General features: G+C 40.6%; 1 protein-coding gene across 2 annotated transcripts in view; it reads right to left on the bottom strand.

The window, feature by feature from the left end:
* fgd5a (FYVE, RhoGEF and PH domain containing 5a) overlaps positions 1–8,729 on the bottom strand; it is a 34,604-nt gene extending 25,875 nt beyond the window's left edge. For both annotated transcript variants that reach the window (XM_072382688.1, XM_072382689.1), the window contains exons 1-2: positions 8,460–8,729; positions 3,757–6,553 (exon numbers count right to left, since the gene is read on the bottom strand). In XM_072382688.1, the coding sequence (XP_072238789.1) occupies positions 3,757–6,553; positions 8,460–8,469 (2,807 nt within the window). In that variant the 5' untranslated portion in view covers positions 8,470–8,729. The remainder of the gene's footprint in view (positions 1–3,756; positions 6,554–8,459) is intronic.
* Positions 8,730–21,859: the final 13,130 nt, after the last annotated feature.

Here is a 21,859-nt window from a genome sequence, read left to right as displayed (position 1 = left end):
TGCATTTCCTGTAAACAGACTGGAAGGGAAGCTCCTGTGCTGGATGCTTCCTCCCCGGGGATGACCTGGCAATGACCTCAGAGTGACTGGCACCAGGCCTTGCGAGCCAGTGACACGCCCTGTTCACCACCTCACTGTGCAGTACACCGCCCAATACAACAATGCACTTAAGATGGGTCTCTCACCACCACTAAGACTAACGTAACAGTGGGCGGAGGTGCTGTTTTTAAGACCATGCCAGGGCTTTGTCATCACTCTTAAGAGGTTTGTGTTGAACAAAAATCATGCCAAAGGTTAAGCCAGAAATGTAGGGTTCTGCAAACATTGAAAATACCTTACTAAACATCCCAACATAGAATATTTGTACTGTGGGACAGAAACATAGTTGCATTACTGCTCTAAGTCTGCTTAAACCGCACAGCTTAAAGTTACCATACAGGACAGCGAAAGGTCTTTAAGCTGAACAAAATCAGAAATCCTGAACTCTCTGTACTAATATTATCTTTTGGCACTCTGATTTGTTGCTGCATGGCTGCTTGGCAACAACAGTTCTGTATCCTCAGCAGCAGCATCATCTTTGATAATGCAGCACAGAACTCTAAATTAGTTGTCTTGCACATACATGCAAATACAGCCCACACACACACACACACACACACACACACCTACAAACAAGCACCTTTTTTGCGATTAGGATGAATCATTAGTGTTCCTTTTGTTTATACAGTGTACACTATAGTAGGTTGCTAATGAACATTTCTTTGCATAGTTTGTTTAAACATAGTGTCTGAATACTGGTGTACATTAATCACACGAGTAGAAACAAAGCAAGCCTGTGGGACAGCAGCTTTGTAAGTTCTCCTTAAAATGCACGTCTGTGACTGTAGGCATAGTGCTTTTGTGTGCACTGCTCTGAGGCCATTTGGTCTTTTCCCTCACTACAAGAATCCACTTGTTCCTCAGTGGGTCTGCAGCCATGCTGTGTTGAATGTGTTTTCAATATGTCATTGTCATCGTCATCTAAGTGACTCAAAGACAGTAGTAGTGTCGAGATTTGAAGAGTACAGAGCAAGATGTACTCACAAAAGCAAACAAAAACCCATACACTGACTACACAATATTTTATTCCCATATGAGTGCTTACATACACTCCTCACATAAACATAAACCAGGCCTGTGCCGGCTCACCAAAGCGTGGCCCTGGCAACAGCAGCCTCTCTAGTGGGAATGCAGTGAAGGCGAGGTGACAGGATGGATAGGTTCTTTGCATCCTTGTGAGCGGTGTGAAACCTCAAGCACACAAGGAGCCACATTGATAACATCACTATAACACAAAACGCCTGCACAGAGTAACCACTGTCTAGGAAATGGGAAGGATTCAAATGCTGAGGTATGTATAAAGTTTACTGGCTTACAGGAAAAAAAAAAACTGATGTGAATTTGTACTGCCACACAGTAAACTGCTTTTTCTATATCATATAAACTAGAGATTGAAACATTTTCTCCACAGGCACAGAACAGAAAAAAAATTAGAATAAACAAAATAACAATTAAACAAACAAAAAAGCTTTCTGTCTATCAGTTATAAACTGAAACCATCATAAAAATGTAAAACAAATTAAAGCAGAAGCTCTTTGTGTTACGATTATCAGGGAACTCTCTGTAATGACGGGTTTCTGATCACACAGAGGTAATCAAACAAACCTTTTTTAATTAAGACTGGAGGAAGACTATGTTCTATAATGACTGAAGCTGTAGCACAGGCTGGGATAATTTTGTAGAGTTTGATCGCGGTGACTCCTCCCTCCATGACACACTGCAGTAAATCCTGCAGCCCCTCAAGGGTCCAGTGAAAGAGAAACACTCAGGAGAGAGCTACTTTAATAAAAGCTCTCCTAAACTTAAACATCAGTGTCAGGTACAGGAGAGCAATTACACCAGAACTGCTCTTGCTTTCTTTCTCCTGTTCATACGAGACAGCCTACCATTCTGCTAAATTGTTGTAAACCCTGTTTTCAGATTCTTTCTATTAACACCTCCTCTGCTGCTCTCACTTTCTCTTTTATCCTCCTCCATTTCAATGTGTGAAAGAACACACACCCCTCCTCCACTTCACCCATTTCTTCACTTTTAATTGCATCCATAATGACTTTCTCTAATGTGTACACGCGGCACTCAGTGAGCTACCTCATTGCCATTACCTGTTCTATCACCTCAGACTTGCATCGGAGGCAGCAGCACCAGATGTGACCTCTAAATTCACTCGATGAAAAACAGGACTAAGCTCTCCCACAAGCATTCTTTGTCTTCCCAAAACCAATGATGCCTGACACAACAGGCTGCTCGTTTCTCACCCAGAATACTTTGAAACAAGGAATAGATCCAATTGTATTCAGCCAGGTGACTTTTGCTCATCTGAGATACAGTGAGATAATCTGTCAACAGCACAGTTGTCTCGGTTGTCCCTCTGAGTGAAAAGGTGTGGCCCGAGCAACTCAGCTGAATAGTTTACAATCGATTTCAGAGAAAAACAGCCTCACCTCTTCTTCGAACGATGAGGTGGACACAGTTTAAAAGCACATGCAATAAGATTAGGTGAAACATCACAGCTGATCGTAAATTAAAAAGCTTATCTGACCTTATGACACTGAAGCTATCTAACAAAAAAGCTGTGACTTTTAATTTCTGAATAATTTGTATTTCCCTGTGAAACTGAATGATGGTTCAGGGTTAAATAGCTTGTTTTGTCCATACAGCAGTTCAGAAGAGAAATTCTCAATAACATAACATTTGCTTCCACATGAGTCCGAACCTGTGCGCACTAGCTTTAAAATGCTTTAAACAATTATATTTCATACCAAAATTGAAAAAGAAGCTTTACTGTAAATCAGCTCATCGATTGTTTGACTAATTATGTAAGCACAGTTCATCAATACAATGCAGGTGAGTAGAATTCCATTTGGGAAGCTCACAGCACCGGAAAAAAATATATTCATTCTTGTACTTATGCCATGTTTCCACTGCATTATTTGGCTCAATTTGACTTGACTATAACTGAGTTTTCCACTAAAGATAAAACCTGGTGCTTCTTTTGATACTACTGTGGTCGAACTTCCAAACTAGCTGAACCGATTCTAAAAGATGAAGTTAAAACACAGTAGAGCACTGACTGGTTAAACAGAATAGTCACCGGTAGAAGTATGGCACGCATATACCATGCCACCCATGTGCATGGATTACAAATCTGAGAGTGTGGTTTATGAAACAAGAGTACACATTTACACGTGGCTATTTTCTTCTCAGCTGACCCGAGATAAGATGTTAAGCACACAGATATTTTTGCTCTGAAAATATGCCCCAAACTTCTGCGCTCACAGTTGATCAGACATTTCTGGAGTGCCAACGAATAAATGTGTCAATTTTCTGACCCCAGTCTGTTATGGCAAATGCATGCAGCACCACAGTGAAGGTGTACTGTTCAAAACAGAAAACAAAGTAAAGAAAAGTATCTGGTACAAAAAGCAATTAGAGTCAAGATGAAGTGAGTTGTAACTTGCAAAGAAAACAAACCAGCATTATGCTATGAGTCATTTCTGTCCATCACTGTTAGTTGGCACCTTATAGTTCTAAAACATATCCTAAAATCGAGGCAAATGAAAAACAATATTCCTGGATACCATGAGAAGCAAGGTTAAATGTCAGATAATATTCAACGATTGCTTGTGATGAAACTAAATAAGTTAACCATTTACTTACCTTTCAGTGTCTGCTTTCGATCTCTGGGGCTTGCTGTCGATCCCAGGGAAACTGTTCATATCCACGTATCCATCATTCTCATTGCAGGAAGCTGATGAGTGGTTTGAATTCTCAAAAAACACTGTAACAGTGTGGGATCTGGCAGGTCTTCCTGGAATCTGGATGTTCTCATATTCTGAACTCAGGGCTGGGATGTTTTCATACTCTGAGCGATCTGCACTAGGGAAGGAGGTGGAACGAGGTTTGGTCAAAGGAAGAGGCATGACAGAGCGCCGAGAGCGCTCCTCAAAGGACTCAACTCTGGAAATGCTTCTGCCATAAGCTTTGGGGTCTCCTTTTCTCCTCTGGTGGTCTTTGTAGAAGATGAAAGAGGATGGCAGGTCTGGGGGATGCTGCTGGGGGTTCACCATGCGGGACTGAAGCTGGGGAGAGCTGTCAGTGCTTCTGCGATCAAGCTCCACAACTCTCACAGGGCCATGGTGGCTGGACTCAGATGAAGAGCGTGAGGAGCGGACACTTCCGTCACTAAAACTCTTTGAATCTGTCTTCTTCTTGAACTTGAATTCCAGAAAGCGTTTGAATGAGGACTTTTTCTTCTTAGGTATTTCACTGGGCTCATGCTGGATTAAGAGGGATGGTGAACTCTTGGTGACTGGTCTTTTAGTGATGTATACTAGCTCAAAAGGTGGAGGTATGTCCACTAGAGAGGTTGGTGTAGAAACCCCACTGGATGACTGATGGCTACGCTGAGAGAAGCTTCCAGAGGAGGTTATGACACATGGAAGGGAAAGGGTGTCATCCTTCCTCTTAAGCCTGATCTCATCTTTCAGCAATTGCTCCTTCTCTGTTGGGACACTCAAGGACAGTTCTGGACCCTCTGAAGACCGAGAGTATAACATGTAGCGACGAGACTTCGTAGATGGAATCACACAGTTAACTGCAGGTTGCTGTGAGGGGCTGAGAGGTTCGCTGTTTTTATCCATAGCTACAGTGCAGTAGTCATGGGTCTGGTATTCTGTCCCTGTCTCCTCTGGCACAGTTTCTGGGACGTAACCTGGAACTTTCCCAGAATACGATCGTGATCGCGTGACAATCGTTTTTCGATCAAGTGCCACAAAGTTCTCCCCCTCTGAGTCAAATCCAGCCTCTTCATATATATGCTCTTCACTGTCTGAGTCTGTGTCTGTGTCTTCATAGTAAGGCACAATATGGCAGTCCAGTTCTTCAATGTCTTCTTCAAAGGCCTCAGTGGTGTGCGCAAACACCACTCTGTTCGTGAGCTCTGGGGTGCGGCCCAGGTCTAGGTCTGTTGGCACTGTGATGTTGCACAACCTGAGACGAGGCTGGCAGCTTTTTCTCTGGTTGTGGAAAGCCTGCTCTCGCTTAGCTGTCCTCTCTTTTATACTTCTTACACATATATGTTTCTTTCCTGTGTCCTCCTCTTCATCATCGTCGCCTATCTCTACATAATCCTCAGATGAGACACATTCAGATTGCTCAAAGTTATCTGCTTTTGGGCAGAGTGAATCATCAATGTCTGCATACTCATCTGCCGACTCATTATCCTTTGCTTTCTCTTCATGTTGATTACATTGTTCAGCGCACTCCTCAATATGATGCTGTTCTGAGAGGGCTTGCTTGTCTTCTAGCTTGTCTACATCATCTGATGACACGTAGTAAGGTTCCTGGCTAGAGGCCCCATCTGGTTCAGCTTTGCTTGGAGTGTAAGGTTTCTCATCATCATCTGGGCCCCACTCAGGGTCTGCAGTGCCACTTACATCACCTGGAACTGCCTCAATGACAGCATAAGGCCCAAACACGTCCTCAGTGCTGGATGTAAATCGAAAACATCCAGAAACATCCTTGGTGGCTCTTTCTGGTTGCCAGACCTCTGTATCCCCTGTTTCAGCTGGGTCACATGACTCACATGTATCACTTGCATCATCTGTAGGGCCAATCACATCGTAGGGATACTCCTCAGTTACAGTTGGAAGTACGCTGAATCCAAATGCAAATCCCCCAGCTTCCAGCTCAGTCTCATTTGTGACTAAGCAACTGTGACTGTCTTCACTTAGTTGTCCGCATGCTTCAGAAAGTCTTGTATCACTGTTCTCACCACTGTGACTGAAGGACTGTGTTTGATCAAGGTTTTGATCTTTTGCACTTTCATCTGCAGGGCAGCAACATACTTCAGTCTTTTCAGTTAAAATCTGTTCCTCTTCCTCGTGCCCTGCTTCATCTTCAGCTGAAGGAACTGAAGGCGTTGCTGTATTTTCATCATCGGTGTGATTTCCACTTTCAGGCTGGATCGAGTCATTGTCAGTGGTTTCATCCTCAGTAGTGTTGATCAAATCATCAGCTTTGACTGTGTCCTCAGAGCCACTGCTGTCTGCATCTCCATCATTATCTAAAATTCCTGCTTCTTTTTCTGTTTCCACCGCACTTTTTCCTCTAACTGTGTCCTCTCTATTATTTCCTCTTGTGCCACTGTCACTAACCCCATCCTGTGCTTCTTTTTCCTCCTCTGATTCTGTCTCTTTGCCCTTATTCTCTTCTTCCATTTCCTGGAGATCCCCTGTTTCCCCATCATAGTGAGCCAGTTCCCCGTTACTGAGGCCCTGTTGAGGGAAGGGCTCTCCCTGTGCGTGAGGCTGATACTGGGGCCTAGGCTTGGGGGCAACAGGAGGTTTTGCTCCATGGACAGGTGGACAAGTTTTTGGCATCAGCTTGGACTGCACTTTGATGGTGAGATAACTGCGGGCCTTTGGTCGAGGGACTTGCAGTGGATTTTGAAAATCTGTATGAGAAGAGTGATAGAAAATTAAAAGTTAAAGTCACCCAAATCGTTCTTACTATCTAAACACTCATCACGGTTTGCTTACTACATAATGTTATAGGAGGATAAAAACGCAGCATATGCTTCTGCACAGAATGAAGAGAGGAAGTTGTGTCCAGTACAGTCGGCAGTGACAAGCAGAAAGCTGCAGGGGACATTATCAGCAGGAAAAACAACAGAGCCACCGGGTACTTAGAGAAGGAACAATAACATCTCCGTCTGGGAAATGACACATGCAGATTGGGTGTTTATAGAAGAATTGGATAAATAATTGATTGGCTGATTATGATCAAAACTTTAAAAACAATATAATACTATTTTTGTCAAAATTCCTTATGTTCATTGAAACAGCAACATAATGAATAACTGCGAGGCTTAAGTTTTTAAACATAATTTTCCAGACTTTGGTTAAGTTTTAGAAAATTGTAAAGTCACTACAGATAACTACTTATGAATTTTAGACTTGACCTGAAACACACCCGTTCTTAACAAAGTGTGTACACCCCTGGTCTCTTCCTGTTATTTAGTACCTGCCCTGACGCACATCCTATTAAACCCTGTGTGCACTCTGGTTATCTCTTAGTGTTTTCTCGCTCACTCTTTCTACCCGAGCTCCTGTTATTTCTCTTTATAGTTCTCCAGATATCAGTTTCACAAGAGATTATAATCTCTTGGTAGCATAATATCACTTTCCCCAACAAGCCTTTAATTAATTTTTTCCAATATTAGCGTCACACAATTCTTGCTTTCAAGAACTCCAGGTTAATTAACCAGTCCAGCTGAGCCTCACTTAAGGAATACACACAGGATGTCCACTGGGGAAGGACATTAGCAGCGAGGCCCCCAATCACTCCTCCATAAACCTCTCTAGGAGCATGCATTTTCGCGACACAAATGGACTTCCTTCTCCTCATTCTTCCTCGATTCTCATACACACAGAATCACACACAACCACACATGTAAGTATGCACACATTTTTTTCTCCTGAAAAAGGCCCTTTAAGGGGGCCAGAGAACAATAAAAAAGGGAGAGAAAACACAGATCCCAGTCTGACAAAACACACAACCGCAAACAACAGGATGTGAATTATGCAACAAGAATTCAATTAAAACAAATGTTTGAGAAACAAAGGAAGAGATAGACACTGGGACCTTGACTGTGCCAAACTCACAGGATATGATTTCACACTGCGTTCTGATTATGAATGTCACCCATCGAACCATAACAACCTGTCTGAAATCTAAAGTGGCAGCATTTCAGAGTAGAGTAAAGCTGGTTTTCCATTTTACAATGAAAATTCTGTTTGAGAAATGCTAGTAAACATACAAGAACGTTTCTTTTTTAACTTATTGGACTTGAGGATGGTACCACAGCACCTGCAACACAGGTAATCTTCCACAGCCTTAATCTTTCCTAGTTCATAGACATGGACTGCTAATTCCAACCCAAACATACATGCTGACTGTTCCCTGCTGACACTTTCTCTGGACTTCCACAAAGTGCAACCTAACTGAGTCTAAATTCAAATCTACTCCTACAGGACAGATCTTAACCACGCCAATGTTTGCTTGCCATTTATCTAAATACAACTGTTGATATGAGAAAACAGGCATTTTCGTACTTACATCGGTTATATGTTAACGCACACACAACACAAATCTTTTCACCACCTTTCTCATCAGCTTGTAATATGAAAAATAAACAGATGAAATGCAGGCCAATTGCAAACATAGTTAACTTTCAGATATTAACAACACCCTCGTACACCATCACAAGTTTTATCACGCTGTGACACTTTGTAAGATAGAAAATATTTAAAGTTTGGTGTCGGGACTCTTGCCGTGAACCTTACGAATTCACAACCAACCTGCGTTCATTGTGGGACATCATCATCCACGGCAACCGATTGCTGTCCTCATTTCCCCCCACACAGATAGTCCCTCTAACTGACGCGGAAACTTAATCCAAATACATTGCGAGCATTGCGAGAAGATCAAGTTGCGACAAACGAGTCATCGTCTTGTTGTTCTTCGGAGGTAGACGTGCAAGGTGTCTGTTCTCGCGGAACGGGCAGCTGAGCTCTCAGTCAGCGTGTATCTCCTCTCCTACTCTTACGGCGCACTGGTGCGCTCCTGTGTGTGTGAAAACGGGAGGTGCTGCTTGGCGCTTCCTGAGGCTGGACTTCAGCACGGCGCGAAGATGGAGCTCAGGACATGTTTCACTTTTTTTTCTCCCTGTGCAGACCACAACAGTTTATGAACCGAAGGTATTAACGAACAGTTATTCTTACGAGCAATCCTGGTTTGTTTCAGGACACGTGTGTGCAAACAGCACAGTAACAGGGTCAAACGCAGGGCAAAAAAATCCACTACATATGAAGGATTTGGACTTTAACTAGTAAGCTGTAAGCCACGCTTCATGTCCAGTTCATTCTCCGAAATTCAGCATTAAGTCTGCTGCTACTGCTCAAAGAATATTATTTACTTATACGACAGCTGTTCATGTTTGCGTGCACAGCAGGAGTCCATTCAACGATTTACAATTGATAAGATGTTACAGAATTTAAACATACCTAGTCACATAAACCGCTCAGCTGACTGTCATGCTTTAAAAGATTTGGCTATTGTTGCATTTTAATCTGTGCAGCAGACATTTTTCTCACAGGTGTCTATAGTAGGCTATGTTTTGCTCATGGAGTATTTCCTGAACCAGAGTAGAACATAGAAAGGTTCCTAAAAACAGTTTCCAAAAACAGTTTCTCTAGGACACCAAAAGCTTTTGCTAGTGGCTGGGCTTCCTGAGCCAGCATCTGTTGTATGACTGAATGAATGCAACTCTTAAAAAAAAAAAGAAACTCTCTTCATAACAGGAAACTGCTCTCCCTGTTTCCTGCACAACAGGCAACACTTCCTTAGCAACATATGGGAAAGGTTGGTAGTGTTAACCCTTTTAATAGTTTTCAACAGAGCTGATTGACTGGTGGAGCTCAGAGTGGGATAGTTTGAGGAACCAAAAAAACAAAACAATGAACAGCTCGAAGCTGGGACTCAGTTGGAATCCAAGGACAGAAGAACCATTGGCAACATGGGGAGGCTGGGAGCATCACTTGAGGTCTTTGATTTGACGGCTCCCAACGCTGGTTAAACAGCCACATGTTAGGGTGGGACTATCTCACCTCTATTCTCCTTCCCTGCTACACACTGGAAGGTCAAACAATGCAGCAGACACAGCAGAGATGAAGTGGATAGAGAAAGAGCTGAAAAGCACAATAAAAGAATTGGGTGAACTGAATCGCAACAGGGCTCTGGTCCTGACTGCTGCAGTGGCATACAGACCCATTTATTACACACAGTGAAATTCCCATTCCAGATGGTTTGGTGCAGGACGAGTTGGGCTTTGCTGCACGCGCCAAGCGCAGTCAGACTCATAGAGGTGATTAGAGAGTATTCATGTCATAATCAGCTCATATTAACTTTTTACTAGCTTGAGGACAATCTTATTTAACAATAAATGCTTTGATGTCTGTAATGATGGAATCTCTACATTATTTAGTGTGACACCAAAGAGGGTATTAAATGTGTTGAAGATGTGATTATTGTGTTTGCTGCAGTAATAAAACTATTTGTGTGTAAGCTGAGTAATGCCATTTGCATTATGCTCCATGATTGAATCATGATGGTTGTTTTGCCTCCACTTGTTATAAGTGTGATACTGTGATAGCTATTGTGTAGTGCTGAAGCCAAGGCAGTGTTTTTTTTATGTGTCAGCAGTAGCACATTTATAGCTGCCATAAAGCAACCTTTTGTTTTTGAATTGGATGACTAAAGATAGCACTGCTCCGGTCTTTTAGCAGAGCCAAATGTACTGCTCTCAAGAGCATATCACGCACATGTGACCTTTTTTGCTTTCATTTGAGCAAAATATGTTTTGCTTCTGCAGGGTGTGCAAATAGGACCTGTCAAGAGTATTGTGTCATGTTGCTGGAGAAAAGAATGGCTTTCGGACTAAATATCCCTCCAGATGTGTCACAGACGGTCAAAACATGTTTTTGGACGAAGGACACGAGTTTCCTGGACAGCCTGTGGCTGTGAGCTGTGTTCTGTCACCCCACCTGGAACGCAGCTTGACTGGGAGAGAAAGACCGAATGGAGATATTAAGAAAAACATGCTGTAGTAGTGAGGAACAAACTCCCTTTATCTCCCCTCCACTCGCCTGCACACACAACACCAAACAGGAAAGGGATCGGGGAAAAGGGTCAGCAGCTTGTTCCCAGAGCTGAGACAAACCATAACACCTGCTTAAACAGTGGATAGACAATGTTCTCAATGGATCTGCAGAGCGTATTTGTTTCCTTTTGAGACTAAAGTTATGTGACATCACACTCAAACAGAGCAGATGATTAGATAGTGTATGTTTAGTGGGATACAGCAGGGCATGCATGTGAAATGTTTCTTATGTGTGGTTCTGATAGTAGAAGTCATTGAATTACAAGGTTGTACAAACTAAATATAGTGTATTAAATGCAGATACTGATTTATGTGATATTCAGCAAAAATCAGGCAAAGGTCTTTCACATTTTAAAGTGACTTTAACCACCTTTGAAATTGGATAGAAAATGATTTGACTGCTGCAATGGATTGAATCATCATTGACACATTTTATTGATTCACAGCTGTGCAGAGCCAGTAGGGACAGCAGCCACGTTCCCCTGGGACTTGAGTATTTGCTCCGAGCTTTAAATTCTGATTAAGAGCCTTCAGAGTAGACGAGATGGGTATGATAGGACAACAGACTTTATTAAAATGTCAGAAACTGAAGAGTGTGGAGATTATTTTGAGATTAATACAGCTTGGTTGTTCTCGACAAAGACCTATGACAAGATAGATGATACATTATTAAAGGCAACCACAATAACCACCTGCCCAAGCAGTTCAGGTGTCTTTATCTATAATAACAGCCTTCTAGAACAAAAGTGAAAATGAAACCCTGTTGTCAGCAGCGTATAAGGGGACCCTTTCCAAGCATCCCCCAGTGACTGCCTGTACATGCAGCAAAGCTTTACAGTAAACAGGTGGACCATGGAAGCACTTTATCAAAAATCAGCAAATACAGGTTAAGTTCCCCAAAGCGCCTTCACAGCTCAACAGCAAATCAGTCAAACTACTCTCTACTATTGTTTTCACCTGAATAATAAATTAGCATCAAATCAAAGAAAACATGTTTAGGTAAGTTAATTATTTTCATGCTGTAGTCACCAATATGTGGACTGCACATGCAAGCACTTTAAAAAAAAAAAATAAGTACACAACTTTTCCAAATAAAAGCTGAGAGGTGTGACACTTTACTCAGTAAGACAGTAAGACTTTACTCAGTAAGTCAAACAGAGTTTCAGAAGTGCCGTTTGTGTTAGTCTGGCATTCGCTGGAAGTGGCAGCGCTTCTCCATTTCCAATAATCTCAGAGCATTATTGTGTTATTGTACACTGCACTGGGTTTGGTGCAATAGCTGCCAACATTGTGGTTAATTGGCCTAAAACCAGATAGTAGGCTAGACTTTGATAATGGATGAATTCTTTATTCTTTTTCGCTATTGCAGCACAGACGGCCATCTAAGCTGAACTGCACACCGACATCGACTGGATAAAAAGAAATTTCTATAGTAGCTCTAGCAAACAGAGGCATTCATGTCCTTGGAGACCTTTCATTCTAAGCGACTGATGAGTTCTTGTGGTCTGTTCCCCTGCAGGTTTTTACTGCATTTTAAATTTCAAACTGCAAAATGCTTTTGTTTATCATTAATAGCCTTGAACAGTCATCTCATCAAATCCCAGCATGCAAGTTTTGTTCTTTGTGTTTATGCAGATGTGAGCTGTACGAATCTACAAATGTGTACTCGACAAGTGCGTGCTCTGTCCACAGCCACTACTCATATTGTGTATACCACTAAAGGATCTGCAGTGAAAACAATGGGATTGTGAAAAAAAGCCCCCGAGCCAGAATTTACTCTTCCTGTGAGTGTTTTTACATTTCTCAGCCAAAGGATACTCTTGCAAGTGAAACACAAGTCTTTGGCAGAGCTTTTACATAATCTCACGCAAGTCTGGTTCAAGGTGAAAGTGCATTATTTCACTTATGTAACAAAATGTAACAGAAGAAAGTGTTTAATTTACACCAACAGATGAGAGTTGAATACATCCGAATGCCAGTCAATAGCTAGAAGAAATTAACTGTAGAACTAAACCATTTATTTATTTGTCTGTTTGTCAGAGCTGCCAAATAAAATATTGCTTTTGAATGCTTGTTTCATACATAAAAAGTGCCTGACATCCCACACAATATGAGCAACAAACATAACTCACATCTCTGACACTATTTTTGCAAGCAGCAGTCAGTACATAAATTGTTGCTTTGAAAACAATGATGCTGGTGTGCACACATTACAAGTGTAATAACATATGAGGGGGTTTTCCAACTTCGTCTGACAATGCATCTTTCATCATATTGCCCACATTTGCAGATATGAATGAATGATGTGATATCTGTGTGAATGTGTGTGTTCACTCTGTGGTTTAAGATAGCTGCACCAGTGTGTGTGGAAAACACAGATTGGTTGTTGCTTTTGGTTCCTCCCCCCGACCTGTGTGACCTTTTACACAAAGATAACAGGGCAGTCTCTTATCCCCAGGACACCCTGCCCCCCTAGCCTCCCACCCAAAAAGCAGCCAGGCCTGGCAGCTCAGACGGAGGACTTCCTCCCTTCGAGTTGTCTGATAGAACAATCTCTACAGCAAGCGCCATAACCTTCCTTCTGTGTCTCCAGGAGGCTTTGTTTTGAAATAATTAACTTCTTTCTAATCAGGACGGGTCCCTGACAGACAGGAAATGAGAGAGATCTATATTAACATACTATTAGGCATATGGTAGTCTGTGCAATGATGTAACGTTAATCTAAGAGATTTGGTCGTGTATACATGAATTTGCTCCTTGATAAGACTGTTTTCATATGAATACACGTGTATACATGTACATCTATACTGTGTATACATATATATATATATATATATATATATATATATATATATATCCTGACTTAAAGGTCCAAAACACACACACACACACTGGAATCGAGTGGTCTAACTGTCCTGTCTCTCAGGTTTTGCTGAAGTGGTTTCACTCGGAGGCTCTTGTGCATTCTCATGTACAATGTGCCTCAGTGGGTGAGGGGTGTGGTGGTTGTGAGATGCTCCATGCGCTTTCTACAGCATCAGCACAAATAAGGCGGTCAATTTTCATCTTTTGAAGCTGCAAAACCACTAAACTGTGGAATATGCTTCGGCATGTACATTTGATCATGGGTAAAATAATGATGATAATGCAGGTCCCAGTGTTGTTATACTGTAATAATGTGATTAGATTGGTAGAAGATAACGGAGAAGTGTTTGACCAGTAGCAACTGCATATATTTTTTAAATATATGTAATTACATATGTAATGCAATTTGCATCAACAAAGAGAAGGAAGCCTATTTGTGACTCAATTAACTAACATTTTAGATTGCATTTTGCAAAGTGCTAATATGTTAATGCCAAATGTTTTTTTAATGATTCTGTCTTGCAGCTCCATATCCACCTTGAGAGAATGCATCTTAATTAAACCATTTTATGTCCATGAATTGTAAAAGATTGCATAGTTTTATATAATGAAGGCCTGAGTGATTTGAGACACAGTGTGTACACATTTGTTACATAAATCAAAATGTTTTGCATATCCAGTTAGAAAATCTGCTTTTTGCTATTCTTTTTTCATGTTGTGACCGCAAAACAATGAGGCTGTGATGCTCTCAGAGGTGAATAAGAGGAGGGGAAACCACTTGAAAATAACATTGTCGTTCAGAAATATCAGCCCCAGGTGATGGATGTTATTCCCAACACTCTGTCAGCTGATGTCAATCAGCAGCAATCATTCTGAGAGGGAGAGAGAGAGATGATGTGTATCCATGGCAACAATGTGGTCACAAGGGTCACCTTTGATACAACAAACCACAATCAATCGTTACTGTCGTCACAACACATTGCCGGAGTGATATTGTGCTGTCATTATTGGTAGCAATGAAAATCCCTCCTGTTCTCCCTCCTGGGACACACTGCTCTGCTCACCCCTCATTGACCCAGTGGCCATTGTCTGTAATGCCCACAGTCATTTTCTTGCACAGTTGTGGCTCTGATGTGTATAGAACTGGTGCAATAACCAGGATTTAAACATCAGGTGATGGAGCCACTTTAAGCTTAAGTAGGTAATAAAGATATATTGCTGAGGAGAAAGTTTTTTTTTAAGTATCAAATGTGTGAAGGTTGAAATATTTGTTTAAATCTTACTTGTGTGGGTGTCCTTTTCTTCATTCTTCTCTAACAAGGTTAAGTAAAACCTGGAAGTGAAGCACAGCTGTCATGGCCAGCCTACCAGACAAAACAAAAAGCAAAATCAAATAATAAAAACCAAAAAAACTAAAGCCTTAATCTTTGTTTTTTTTTTCATTCAAATGGGCCAAATTGAACCTATAGAACAATGTGATGACTTAACATCTGTTTTGTCCAGAGAAATAAAGACTGAAACGGAGGCAACAACTCACAGTAAACCAAAGAAATGTGGCCAATTGTGTTCTAGATTTGTATTCAAATTACAGAGCTGTTTCTTAAACAATTAAATCTAGAAAGCTGCCATTAAGCTTGACTGTCATTATCATCATATAGCCCTTCCAGCTGGTACTTTGTATGCATAGTGCTTTATAAAAGTGATTTAACCTTAGCATATATTGTAATAGGGTTTGGTGTTGTCAGGCACAATGTTTGAATGTTTCTGTTGTATCATTTAAAAATGCATCACTGCACATTTCTATCAAAAATTATTCTAGTTGTGGCTGTGCTGCACAACATACAGTGTTTAGATGAACATTTAGACAAGCATCGGTGCTCTTTTCATTGTATCAGCCATAAATCCCTGCTGTGAGAAAATCTGTAACTTTAACCAGCATGCACATTTTATGGGCTCCATTACAAAGTTTGTGCCAACACAGACATAAACAGGCCATAAAAAAAACTATATCTTCCTGGGGGCACACCTCACTATTGGATTCCTGCTCTCCTCAGTATGGACATATGCTTATTGTGCTAAACAAACAACTGCTTGCTTTAACACTAGTCAGCGTTTTTTAAATCTCCCTCAGAAATGTGTGTTTGTGCGTGTGTGTGTGTACATTTATCCACATTTGTAATTTTCCTTAATGTTATAAGCTAAAGGTGAGGTCTGCTCAGGCCTTGTACCTCTGGTGCACAATGCTGTCAGTGAAATGAAAGATACTGTGTGGCTTTTATAAACAGTGCGTCCTTGTGGCAGACAGTGATCAAAGTGAATGGTGACATGAGGGGAAATGAAGCTTTAGGTAGTGGCTGAGATGACACAAGAGATGTCTCAGTCAGATGGATAACGGCAAAGAACATAACAGCAGAGCCACTGAGCTCCCAGCAGACACTTGTCAGCAGCGCGTAACATAAATCATAAGTTAGTCAGATTTGCTCTTCCAGGGTACATGCCTCAGCAGCTATGCACCAAAAGTGAGCATCTCAAGAAAAATTTTCATCAGTAAGATGTTTTCACATTTCATTGAATTATCAAATTTGATTAGATCAAAGCACATTTAGGAAAGGAGTTTGTTTTGTGTAGCTGTGAGCTGTGTCCTAACCTACAGAGGACAAAGCTGTCACAATCTCATCTGCAATGTGCATGCATTACTGTGTGGAATTACAATGGGACAGAGTCCCTACAAGGGCAGAGCCAAACTCTAACATGATTATGGTAATGACTGCCAACAGCCAGTACTGTAACCGACAGGGAGAAGGCACCGAAAAGGCAATTCCTAACAATTAATCAAAACACATAAGTAGACATAATGACATTGACTTCCAGTGTTGGCAGACAAGTGATAGGTGAAAATTGTTGATGCCTTTAAAGCTATTAAATCATTGTGATGCATGGGGCTGGAGGTCGTAAAAATGGGCAGGCTACAATATATCATGTAAACATTGTAGTTTATACTTTGTCAGCAAATGTAATTAGCCAAAATAACAGTTTTTTTTAGCTGTCTAACATGTAAAATGGCTTGTTGTGTTTCAGCTCAAAGATGAAAGGAGCTCACGCTGTGAGCACAAAATGAACTGTAAAAATGCATTTTTCCCCTGACATGGTATGGAACTTAATTTAGAGTAATGAATTAAATCATATGAGGTGGGAGGGCAAAGAGAAGTCTCACTGTGAAAACTGGAATTAAATTTAAAAGCCATGTCAGATGCTCTGTGAGAAACTGCATACTGCTAATATAATCAAGCGAGCATGGTCTCTGTGGCCGACAATATGTCAGTATTTAGCAAATGTACGATGCAATCTCACAGTGAAATTTTCCCCAAACATGATCCATTGATTAATGTTTTTTAATCAATGGACTTATGTGTGTCACTCAGTGTCACTCTTTTTAGTTGATCTTTACTTGCTGTTTAGTTTTACTTACGCATGTAAACCACTTGGCAAGATTTTGGCTTTAAAAGTGCTTAAGTTAGATGTGTGTATTGAAACTAATTTGGTTGGAGTTAAGAAAACATCATGGTTTGCCTTAAGGCCGATTTTTACTTCTGCGTTTGCCCCGGCGACTGCCGCACCAGGTGCTGCCGTCATCAGCATCTATATTCCTAGTTGTGTCCCGATGTCTGTTACGATGCTAGCTGGCAGTGAAGCTCAGTATGTCACAATAGAGTCTCAAGTTATCTCAAGTTTACAACAGCAATGGCTACTAGTGTATGTATACCAGTATTGTGCTGGAGTTAGAACAAATTGACACTGAGGAGTAAATGCTTCTGTTGTAATATCTGAAACAGTGAAATCAGAAGACGTCAGAGAAAGTGGAATGTTGGACATGTAAACAAACGGAGGAGGGAAGACAGAGGTAAAGGTAAGGGATCAGGAAGTAAATGAGAAATATGTCAGGACATGCGTCACTCGCCAAGCTGACCAATCGTGTGGTCAGTACAGGTATTAATGGGCTGCATAGTTACAATTTTGAGGAGGTGCATGGAGCTAGAACTTATCTGGGAGCTGAAATTACATATAGAAAAACAAATTGATACATCCTGCCTAAATTCAACTAAGGCTGCTACTAAAAACTAAAGATTATGAGCCCACAGTAGAGCCCATGTTTTATTTTTCCTTTCTTTGCGATTGCGATATCACGGCAGTGCAACATGACCAAGAACTTAAACTTCGTATTCAATCACAACAATTGCTATTTTGAAAAACAATCTACACAAATGAGAGCATAGTAATGCTCACTAGAATTTCTACTAACTAATTACTCTAAATCTTACAGGGCTTAGAAATTGGGATGTTCTCAGTTATCAGCCTTTCACAATTACAGATAACACATATGATCATGCAGAGATTATACAAAGGTCCAGAAGTAATACATTTTATGGACAATTTGTGCCCATCTACATGAATACAGTCATTTTCACTTTATGACTCTTTCGATTAGCCTGGGCTGTTAATGACCACATTCATATTGATAGTTTAGCATGGTAGGAAAATATGAATGCTAAAATGTGTATAATTTCTTTCTTTATAAACTTTCGCAATAATAGCATGATCACAATATTGATTAAATGTTTTGCAATCTATATTACTGTCAACTACTTCCCTGCTGTTCATTTGTGTTATTTGGGTCTTCCTTTCTTTTGATAATCAAATTTGGCCAGCATTTAGAATTGGAGGTAAGTAACTGTAATAACTGAAAAAAAAAACCTGACAATTTACAATCCAATTTGTTTTGTGTTTCGTGTTATCAACACAATATTGAAATTTCACTTTTTATCCCTTTTTATCCTTTTAATATTAATAATTTCACAATTATTATCAATACTGCTGTAACGTGACTTCCACAATTGAGGCAAAGGTCATATTCTGGGCCTATGAGAGTCATTGTAAGAAATATAATGTAAAGCTTACTGTAACGATGCACGATCTGCTCGACACTCATGACTGGATCCCCCACTGCTCAGGGGAAAAGCAGTTGCCAACACCTCCTGTGATCCATCAGCTTTTCACAGGAAAATCCCACCTCAGCACATACGCTTGGTGATGTCGTGCAAGTGTGATTGGTGGCGCATGTGTTTAAAAGCAAGTGTTCAGTGCTACTTTGTCCGCAGATACAGATGGTGCCTCCTCCCTGTCATGACACCTTCCCTTTCCCTTTTTTTCAAGTATACACTAGTTGGATTTATGCTCCCCTCCCATTCGCACCCCCCCCACTTTCCTTTGTTTAATTGCTGGAGTTTTTACATCTCCCACCTTTTCTTCCTCACACACAAAGACTTTTGAGTAGGAAATGATAAAAGAAAGTGCTGCTTATGTGTGGGCTTGAAACAACACTGTAGTAGAGGCCTATGTAGCTTCAGGCTTTGAATCAGGGACAAAACCTATGTTAAGTTGATCTACCTGAAGCTGGTTGCATGGGCAGAGTTGGGCTCTCCTCAAAGACAACTCCATTGTTTTTTGGTTATAAATGCAGAAAAGTTCAATGAATATATAACCTTTATTTAACCAGATAAAAAACCAAACAACAACATTTAAAATCTTAAAAAGCAAGAAAATAAGAAAAAAAATAAAGTGCAGAAGTTGTAGATACAGCAGCAATTTAAGAACATAGGCACTTTGTACGTTTAAAAGATTTCCATTGTCTTTTTTTTTAAATAGAGCGGAATGCTTCTAGAGGAACAAGTTCTGCAATTTTAAGTTCTGATTGGAGGGCATTCCAAGAAAACGGTCAGAAAAACTGAATGCTTTGTTTATGTAGTCGTTTCAGTTTATTGACTTTAAAATCATAATAAAATGTTTTCATTTCCTTTTCCTTTTCCTCCCATCTCATGGGAAGTATATAACCAGCACAAATTTGAGGATATCAAACACAAGCTTAAGGGCCCATGTTCTGCAGCATGTGTCTGCATACACAGATATAAACCTTGCATCATCACACAGAAATTGTGGTATTGGAAGAGCTATTCTCACTGGATTTCTCATCATTCTGGTACAGAGGTGAGCATCATTAACATGCAGAAACTGAGAATAAATGAGATGTCCACTCCATGCGCAAAAAGTTAGAATAAATTGGTTCCTTATAGTCTAAACTACTATTATCTGGGGACTACAGGTCAGGACAACTGAAACGTGAACTAGTGTCTGATTACAACATTACTATCACTACTCCTACCAAACACATCGTATCTAAAAGACTGCGTATATGGTATGCATGGTATGATAGATTCGTGCACAATCTCACCGCCCGTAGTACACCGTACTAGTGGATGTTTACATTTGGAAATCTGTGTGGAAAGTGGCGGTGTGAAAGATCCATGCGTAATGATTGCGAGCATGGACAACAGACTTCTTGTCTGTGGATTTTGTCGACCAAAATGTCATGTAGAGATTGGTTTTACATGTAAGGGGAGCTGAACATACAGCTTTCATCCACAAACCAACGAGGGAGAGCCAGAAGACACATGTGCCAGACGCACCAATAGTTGCATTTTTCAGTTAACTTTTGTTTCTTTTGGATTTTTGTGCGTATTATGGAGCCGTTTTGGTCCATGTAAGCCTTTTTTTTCCTGGATTAAATTTCCGGAAGTTGAAACAAGTGGCATCAGAGTGTGTGATTGAAAACCACCATGGTCTGCTTCCCGTTCAAGGCATCTCCTCCTCCAGTTGCCAAGACTTTGTGTAAGACTTTGTGTTTTTAATTACGCTCATTTGTAAACATGTGTTAAAACATGTAAAATGCATGAACAGAAAGAAGGGACTCACCTGTTGAGTAACGCACATTTCCTTATATGGAAAGCCTTGTCAGAATGGTGGGACGTTTGCATGTCGGAATAGCGGGATGTCGGTCTGGTGGGATGTCGGAATAGCGGGATGTCGGAATGGGTGTTGCCACCCGGTTTGGAGCAAGTTTCACAAACAACAACAATAATAATAATAATAATAATAATAATAATAATAATAATAATAATAATAATAATAATAATAATAATAATAATAATAATAATAATAATAATAATAATAACGCCTTCAGGAACAATAGGGCCTTCACAGTTCACTGCTAGGGCCCTAATTAGGCAACTACTGTTTGTGTTGACACACCTCCAGTTGGATTTTGGGTTGTTCATGGTTCGTAAAAAGTGAGGAGATGGTCCAGTTCTAATTAAGTTGTATTGATTTTCCATCAACATCCTACATAGTAAATCCTCATCTTGACAGCTGTGATGGAACACTTTACAGATATCTCCCTCTGGCTTGTGTGAGACAGCTTATGAGAAAAATCTTTATTTAAGTTTTAAGTGGATTGTGTTGCTGTGTTATTTGTGTATACCCTGTTTTTGAATGATTTAGACCGTGCTACATCCTGAGCAACATTCGCCTGTGTGTGTGGGTGTGAGTGTGTGCGTGTGTCTCATCGTCACTAAATGCAGTTCTGTGTACACCAAGCCTAGTGGACAGTACCACCAATGGAGTTCTGAGAACTACTGTGAGGATTCAGCTATGAAACCTCCCAGGTCTCCAAAATGGAGGTCAACCTTGTGTGTTGTGAGGTGAAAAGTGGCTCAACCGATAGTTAGTGAATGAACGGTGTTGGATGTAAAGGAATCACGGTCCTGTTATGCTTTATACCCCTGTTCTGTATTCCTTTTTACTAAAACAAGGATTTATATCTTGGAGACGCTCCAAATAAAATTAAAAAAAAAGTCCAAAGACTGCCACAAAAAGACATGCCACATTTTCTCTCTGAAATGTAATCCCATTACATGTACTCCTGGTATAAGCTATAAACAAAACCTGGAACAATAGGAACAGAAAGCCTGCTCCTACAGATATGTATGTGTGACTGAAACCTCATTTACTAATTATCAATTATTACACGTGTAACTTATTTGTTAGAATTTTGAAAAAAGTGAGGTATTTACTCCTGTTATGGGTGGTTTAAAATGTTTTGCTCAGACTGATCCAACCTTTCCACATTATGGACATTTCACCCACCCACTCCCTCTGAGCTTTTCATTTTTATCTCTTTTAGTTGTGACTATTTGCCTGAAAGAGGTTCTTGGCTAGTGATTTCTAATGAGAAAATCTCCTATGTCTCGGCTTCTGAAGGTTGTTGCAGAGAAACCAAATAGT

This window comes from Leuresthes tenuis, unplaced genomic scaffold (assembly GCF_036924035.1).
Source record: "Leuresthes tenuis unplaced genomic scaffold, fLeuTen1.0.hap1 SCAF_3, whole genome shotgun sequence".
NCBI classification, from domain to species: domain Eukaryota; kingdom Metazoa; phylum Chordata; class Actinopteri; order Atheriniformes; family Atherinopsidae; genus Leuresthes; species Leuresthes tenuis.
Note: the sequence above shows the minus strand (reverse complement) of the source record. Positions and strands in the feature narration are given on the sequence as shown.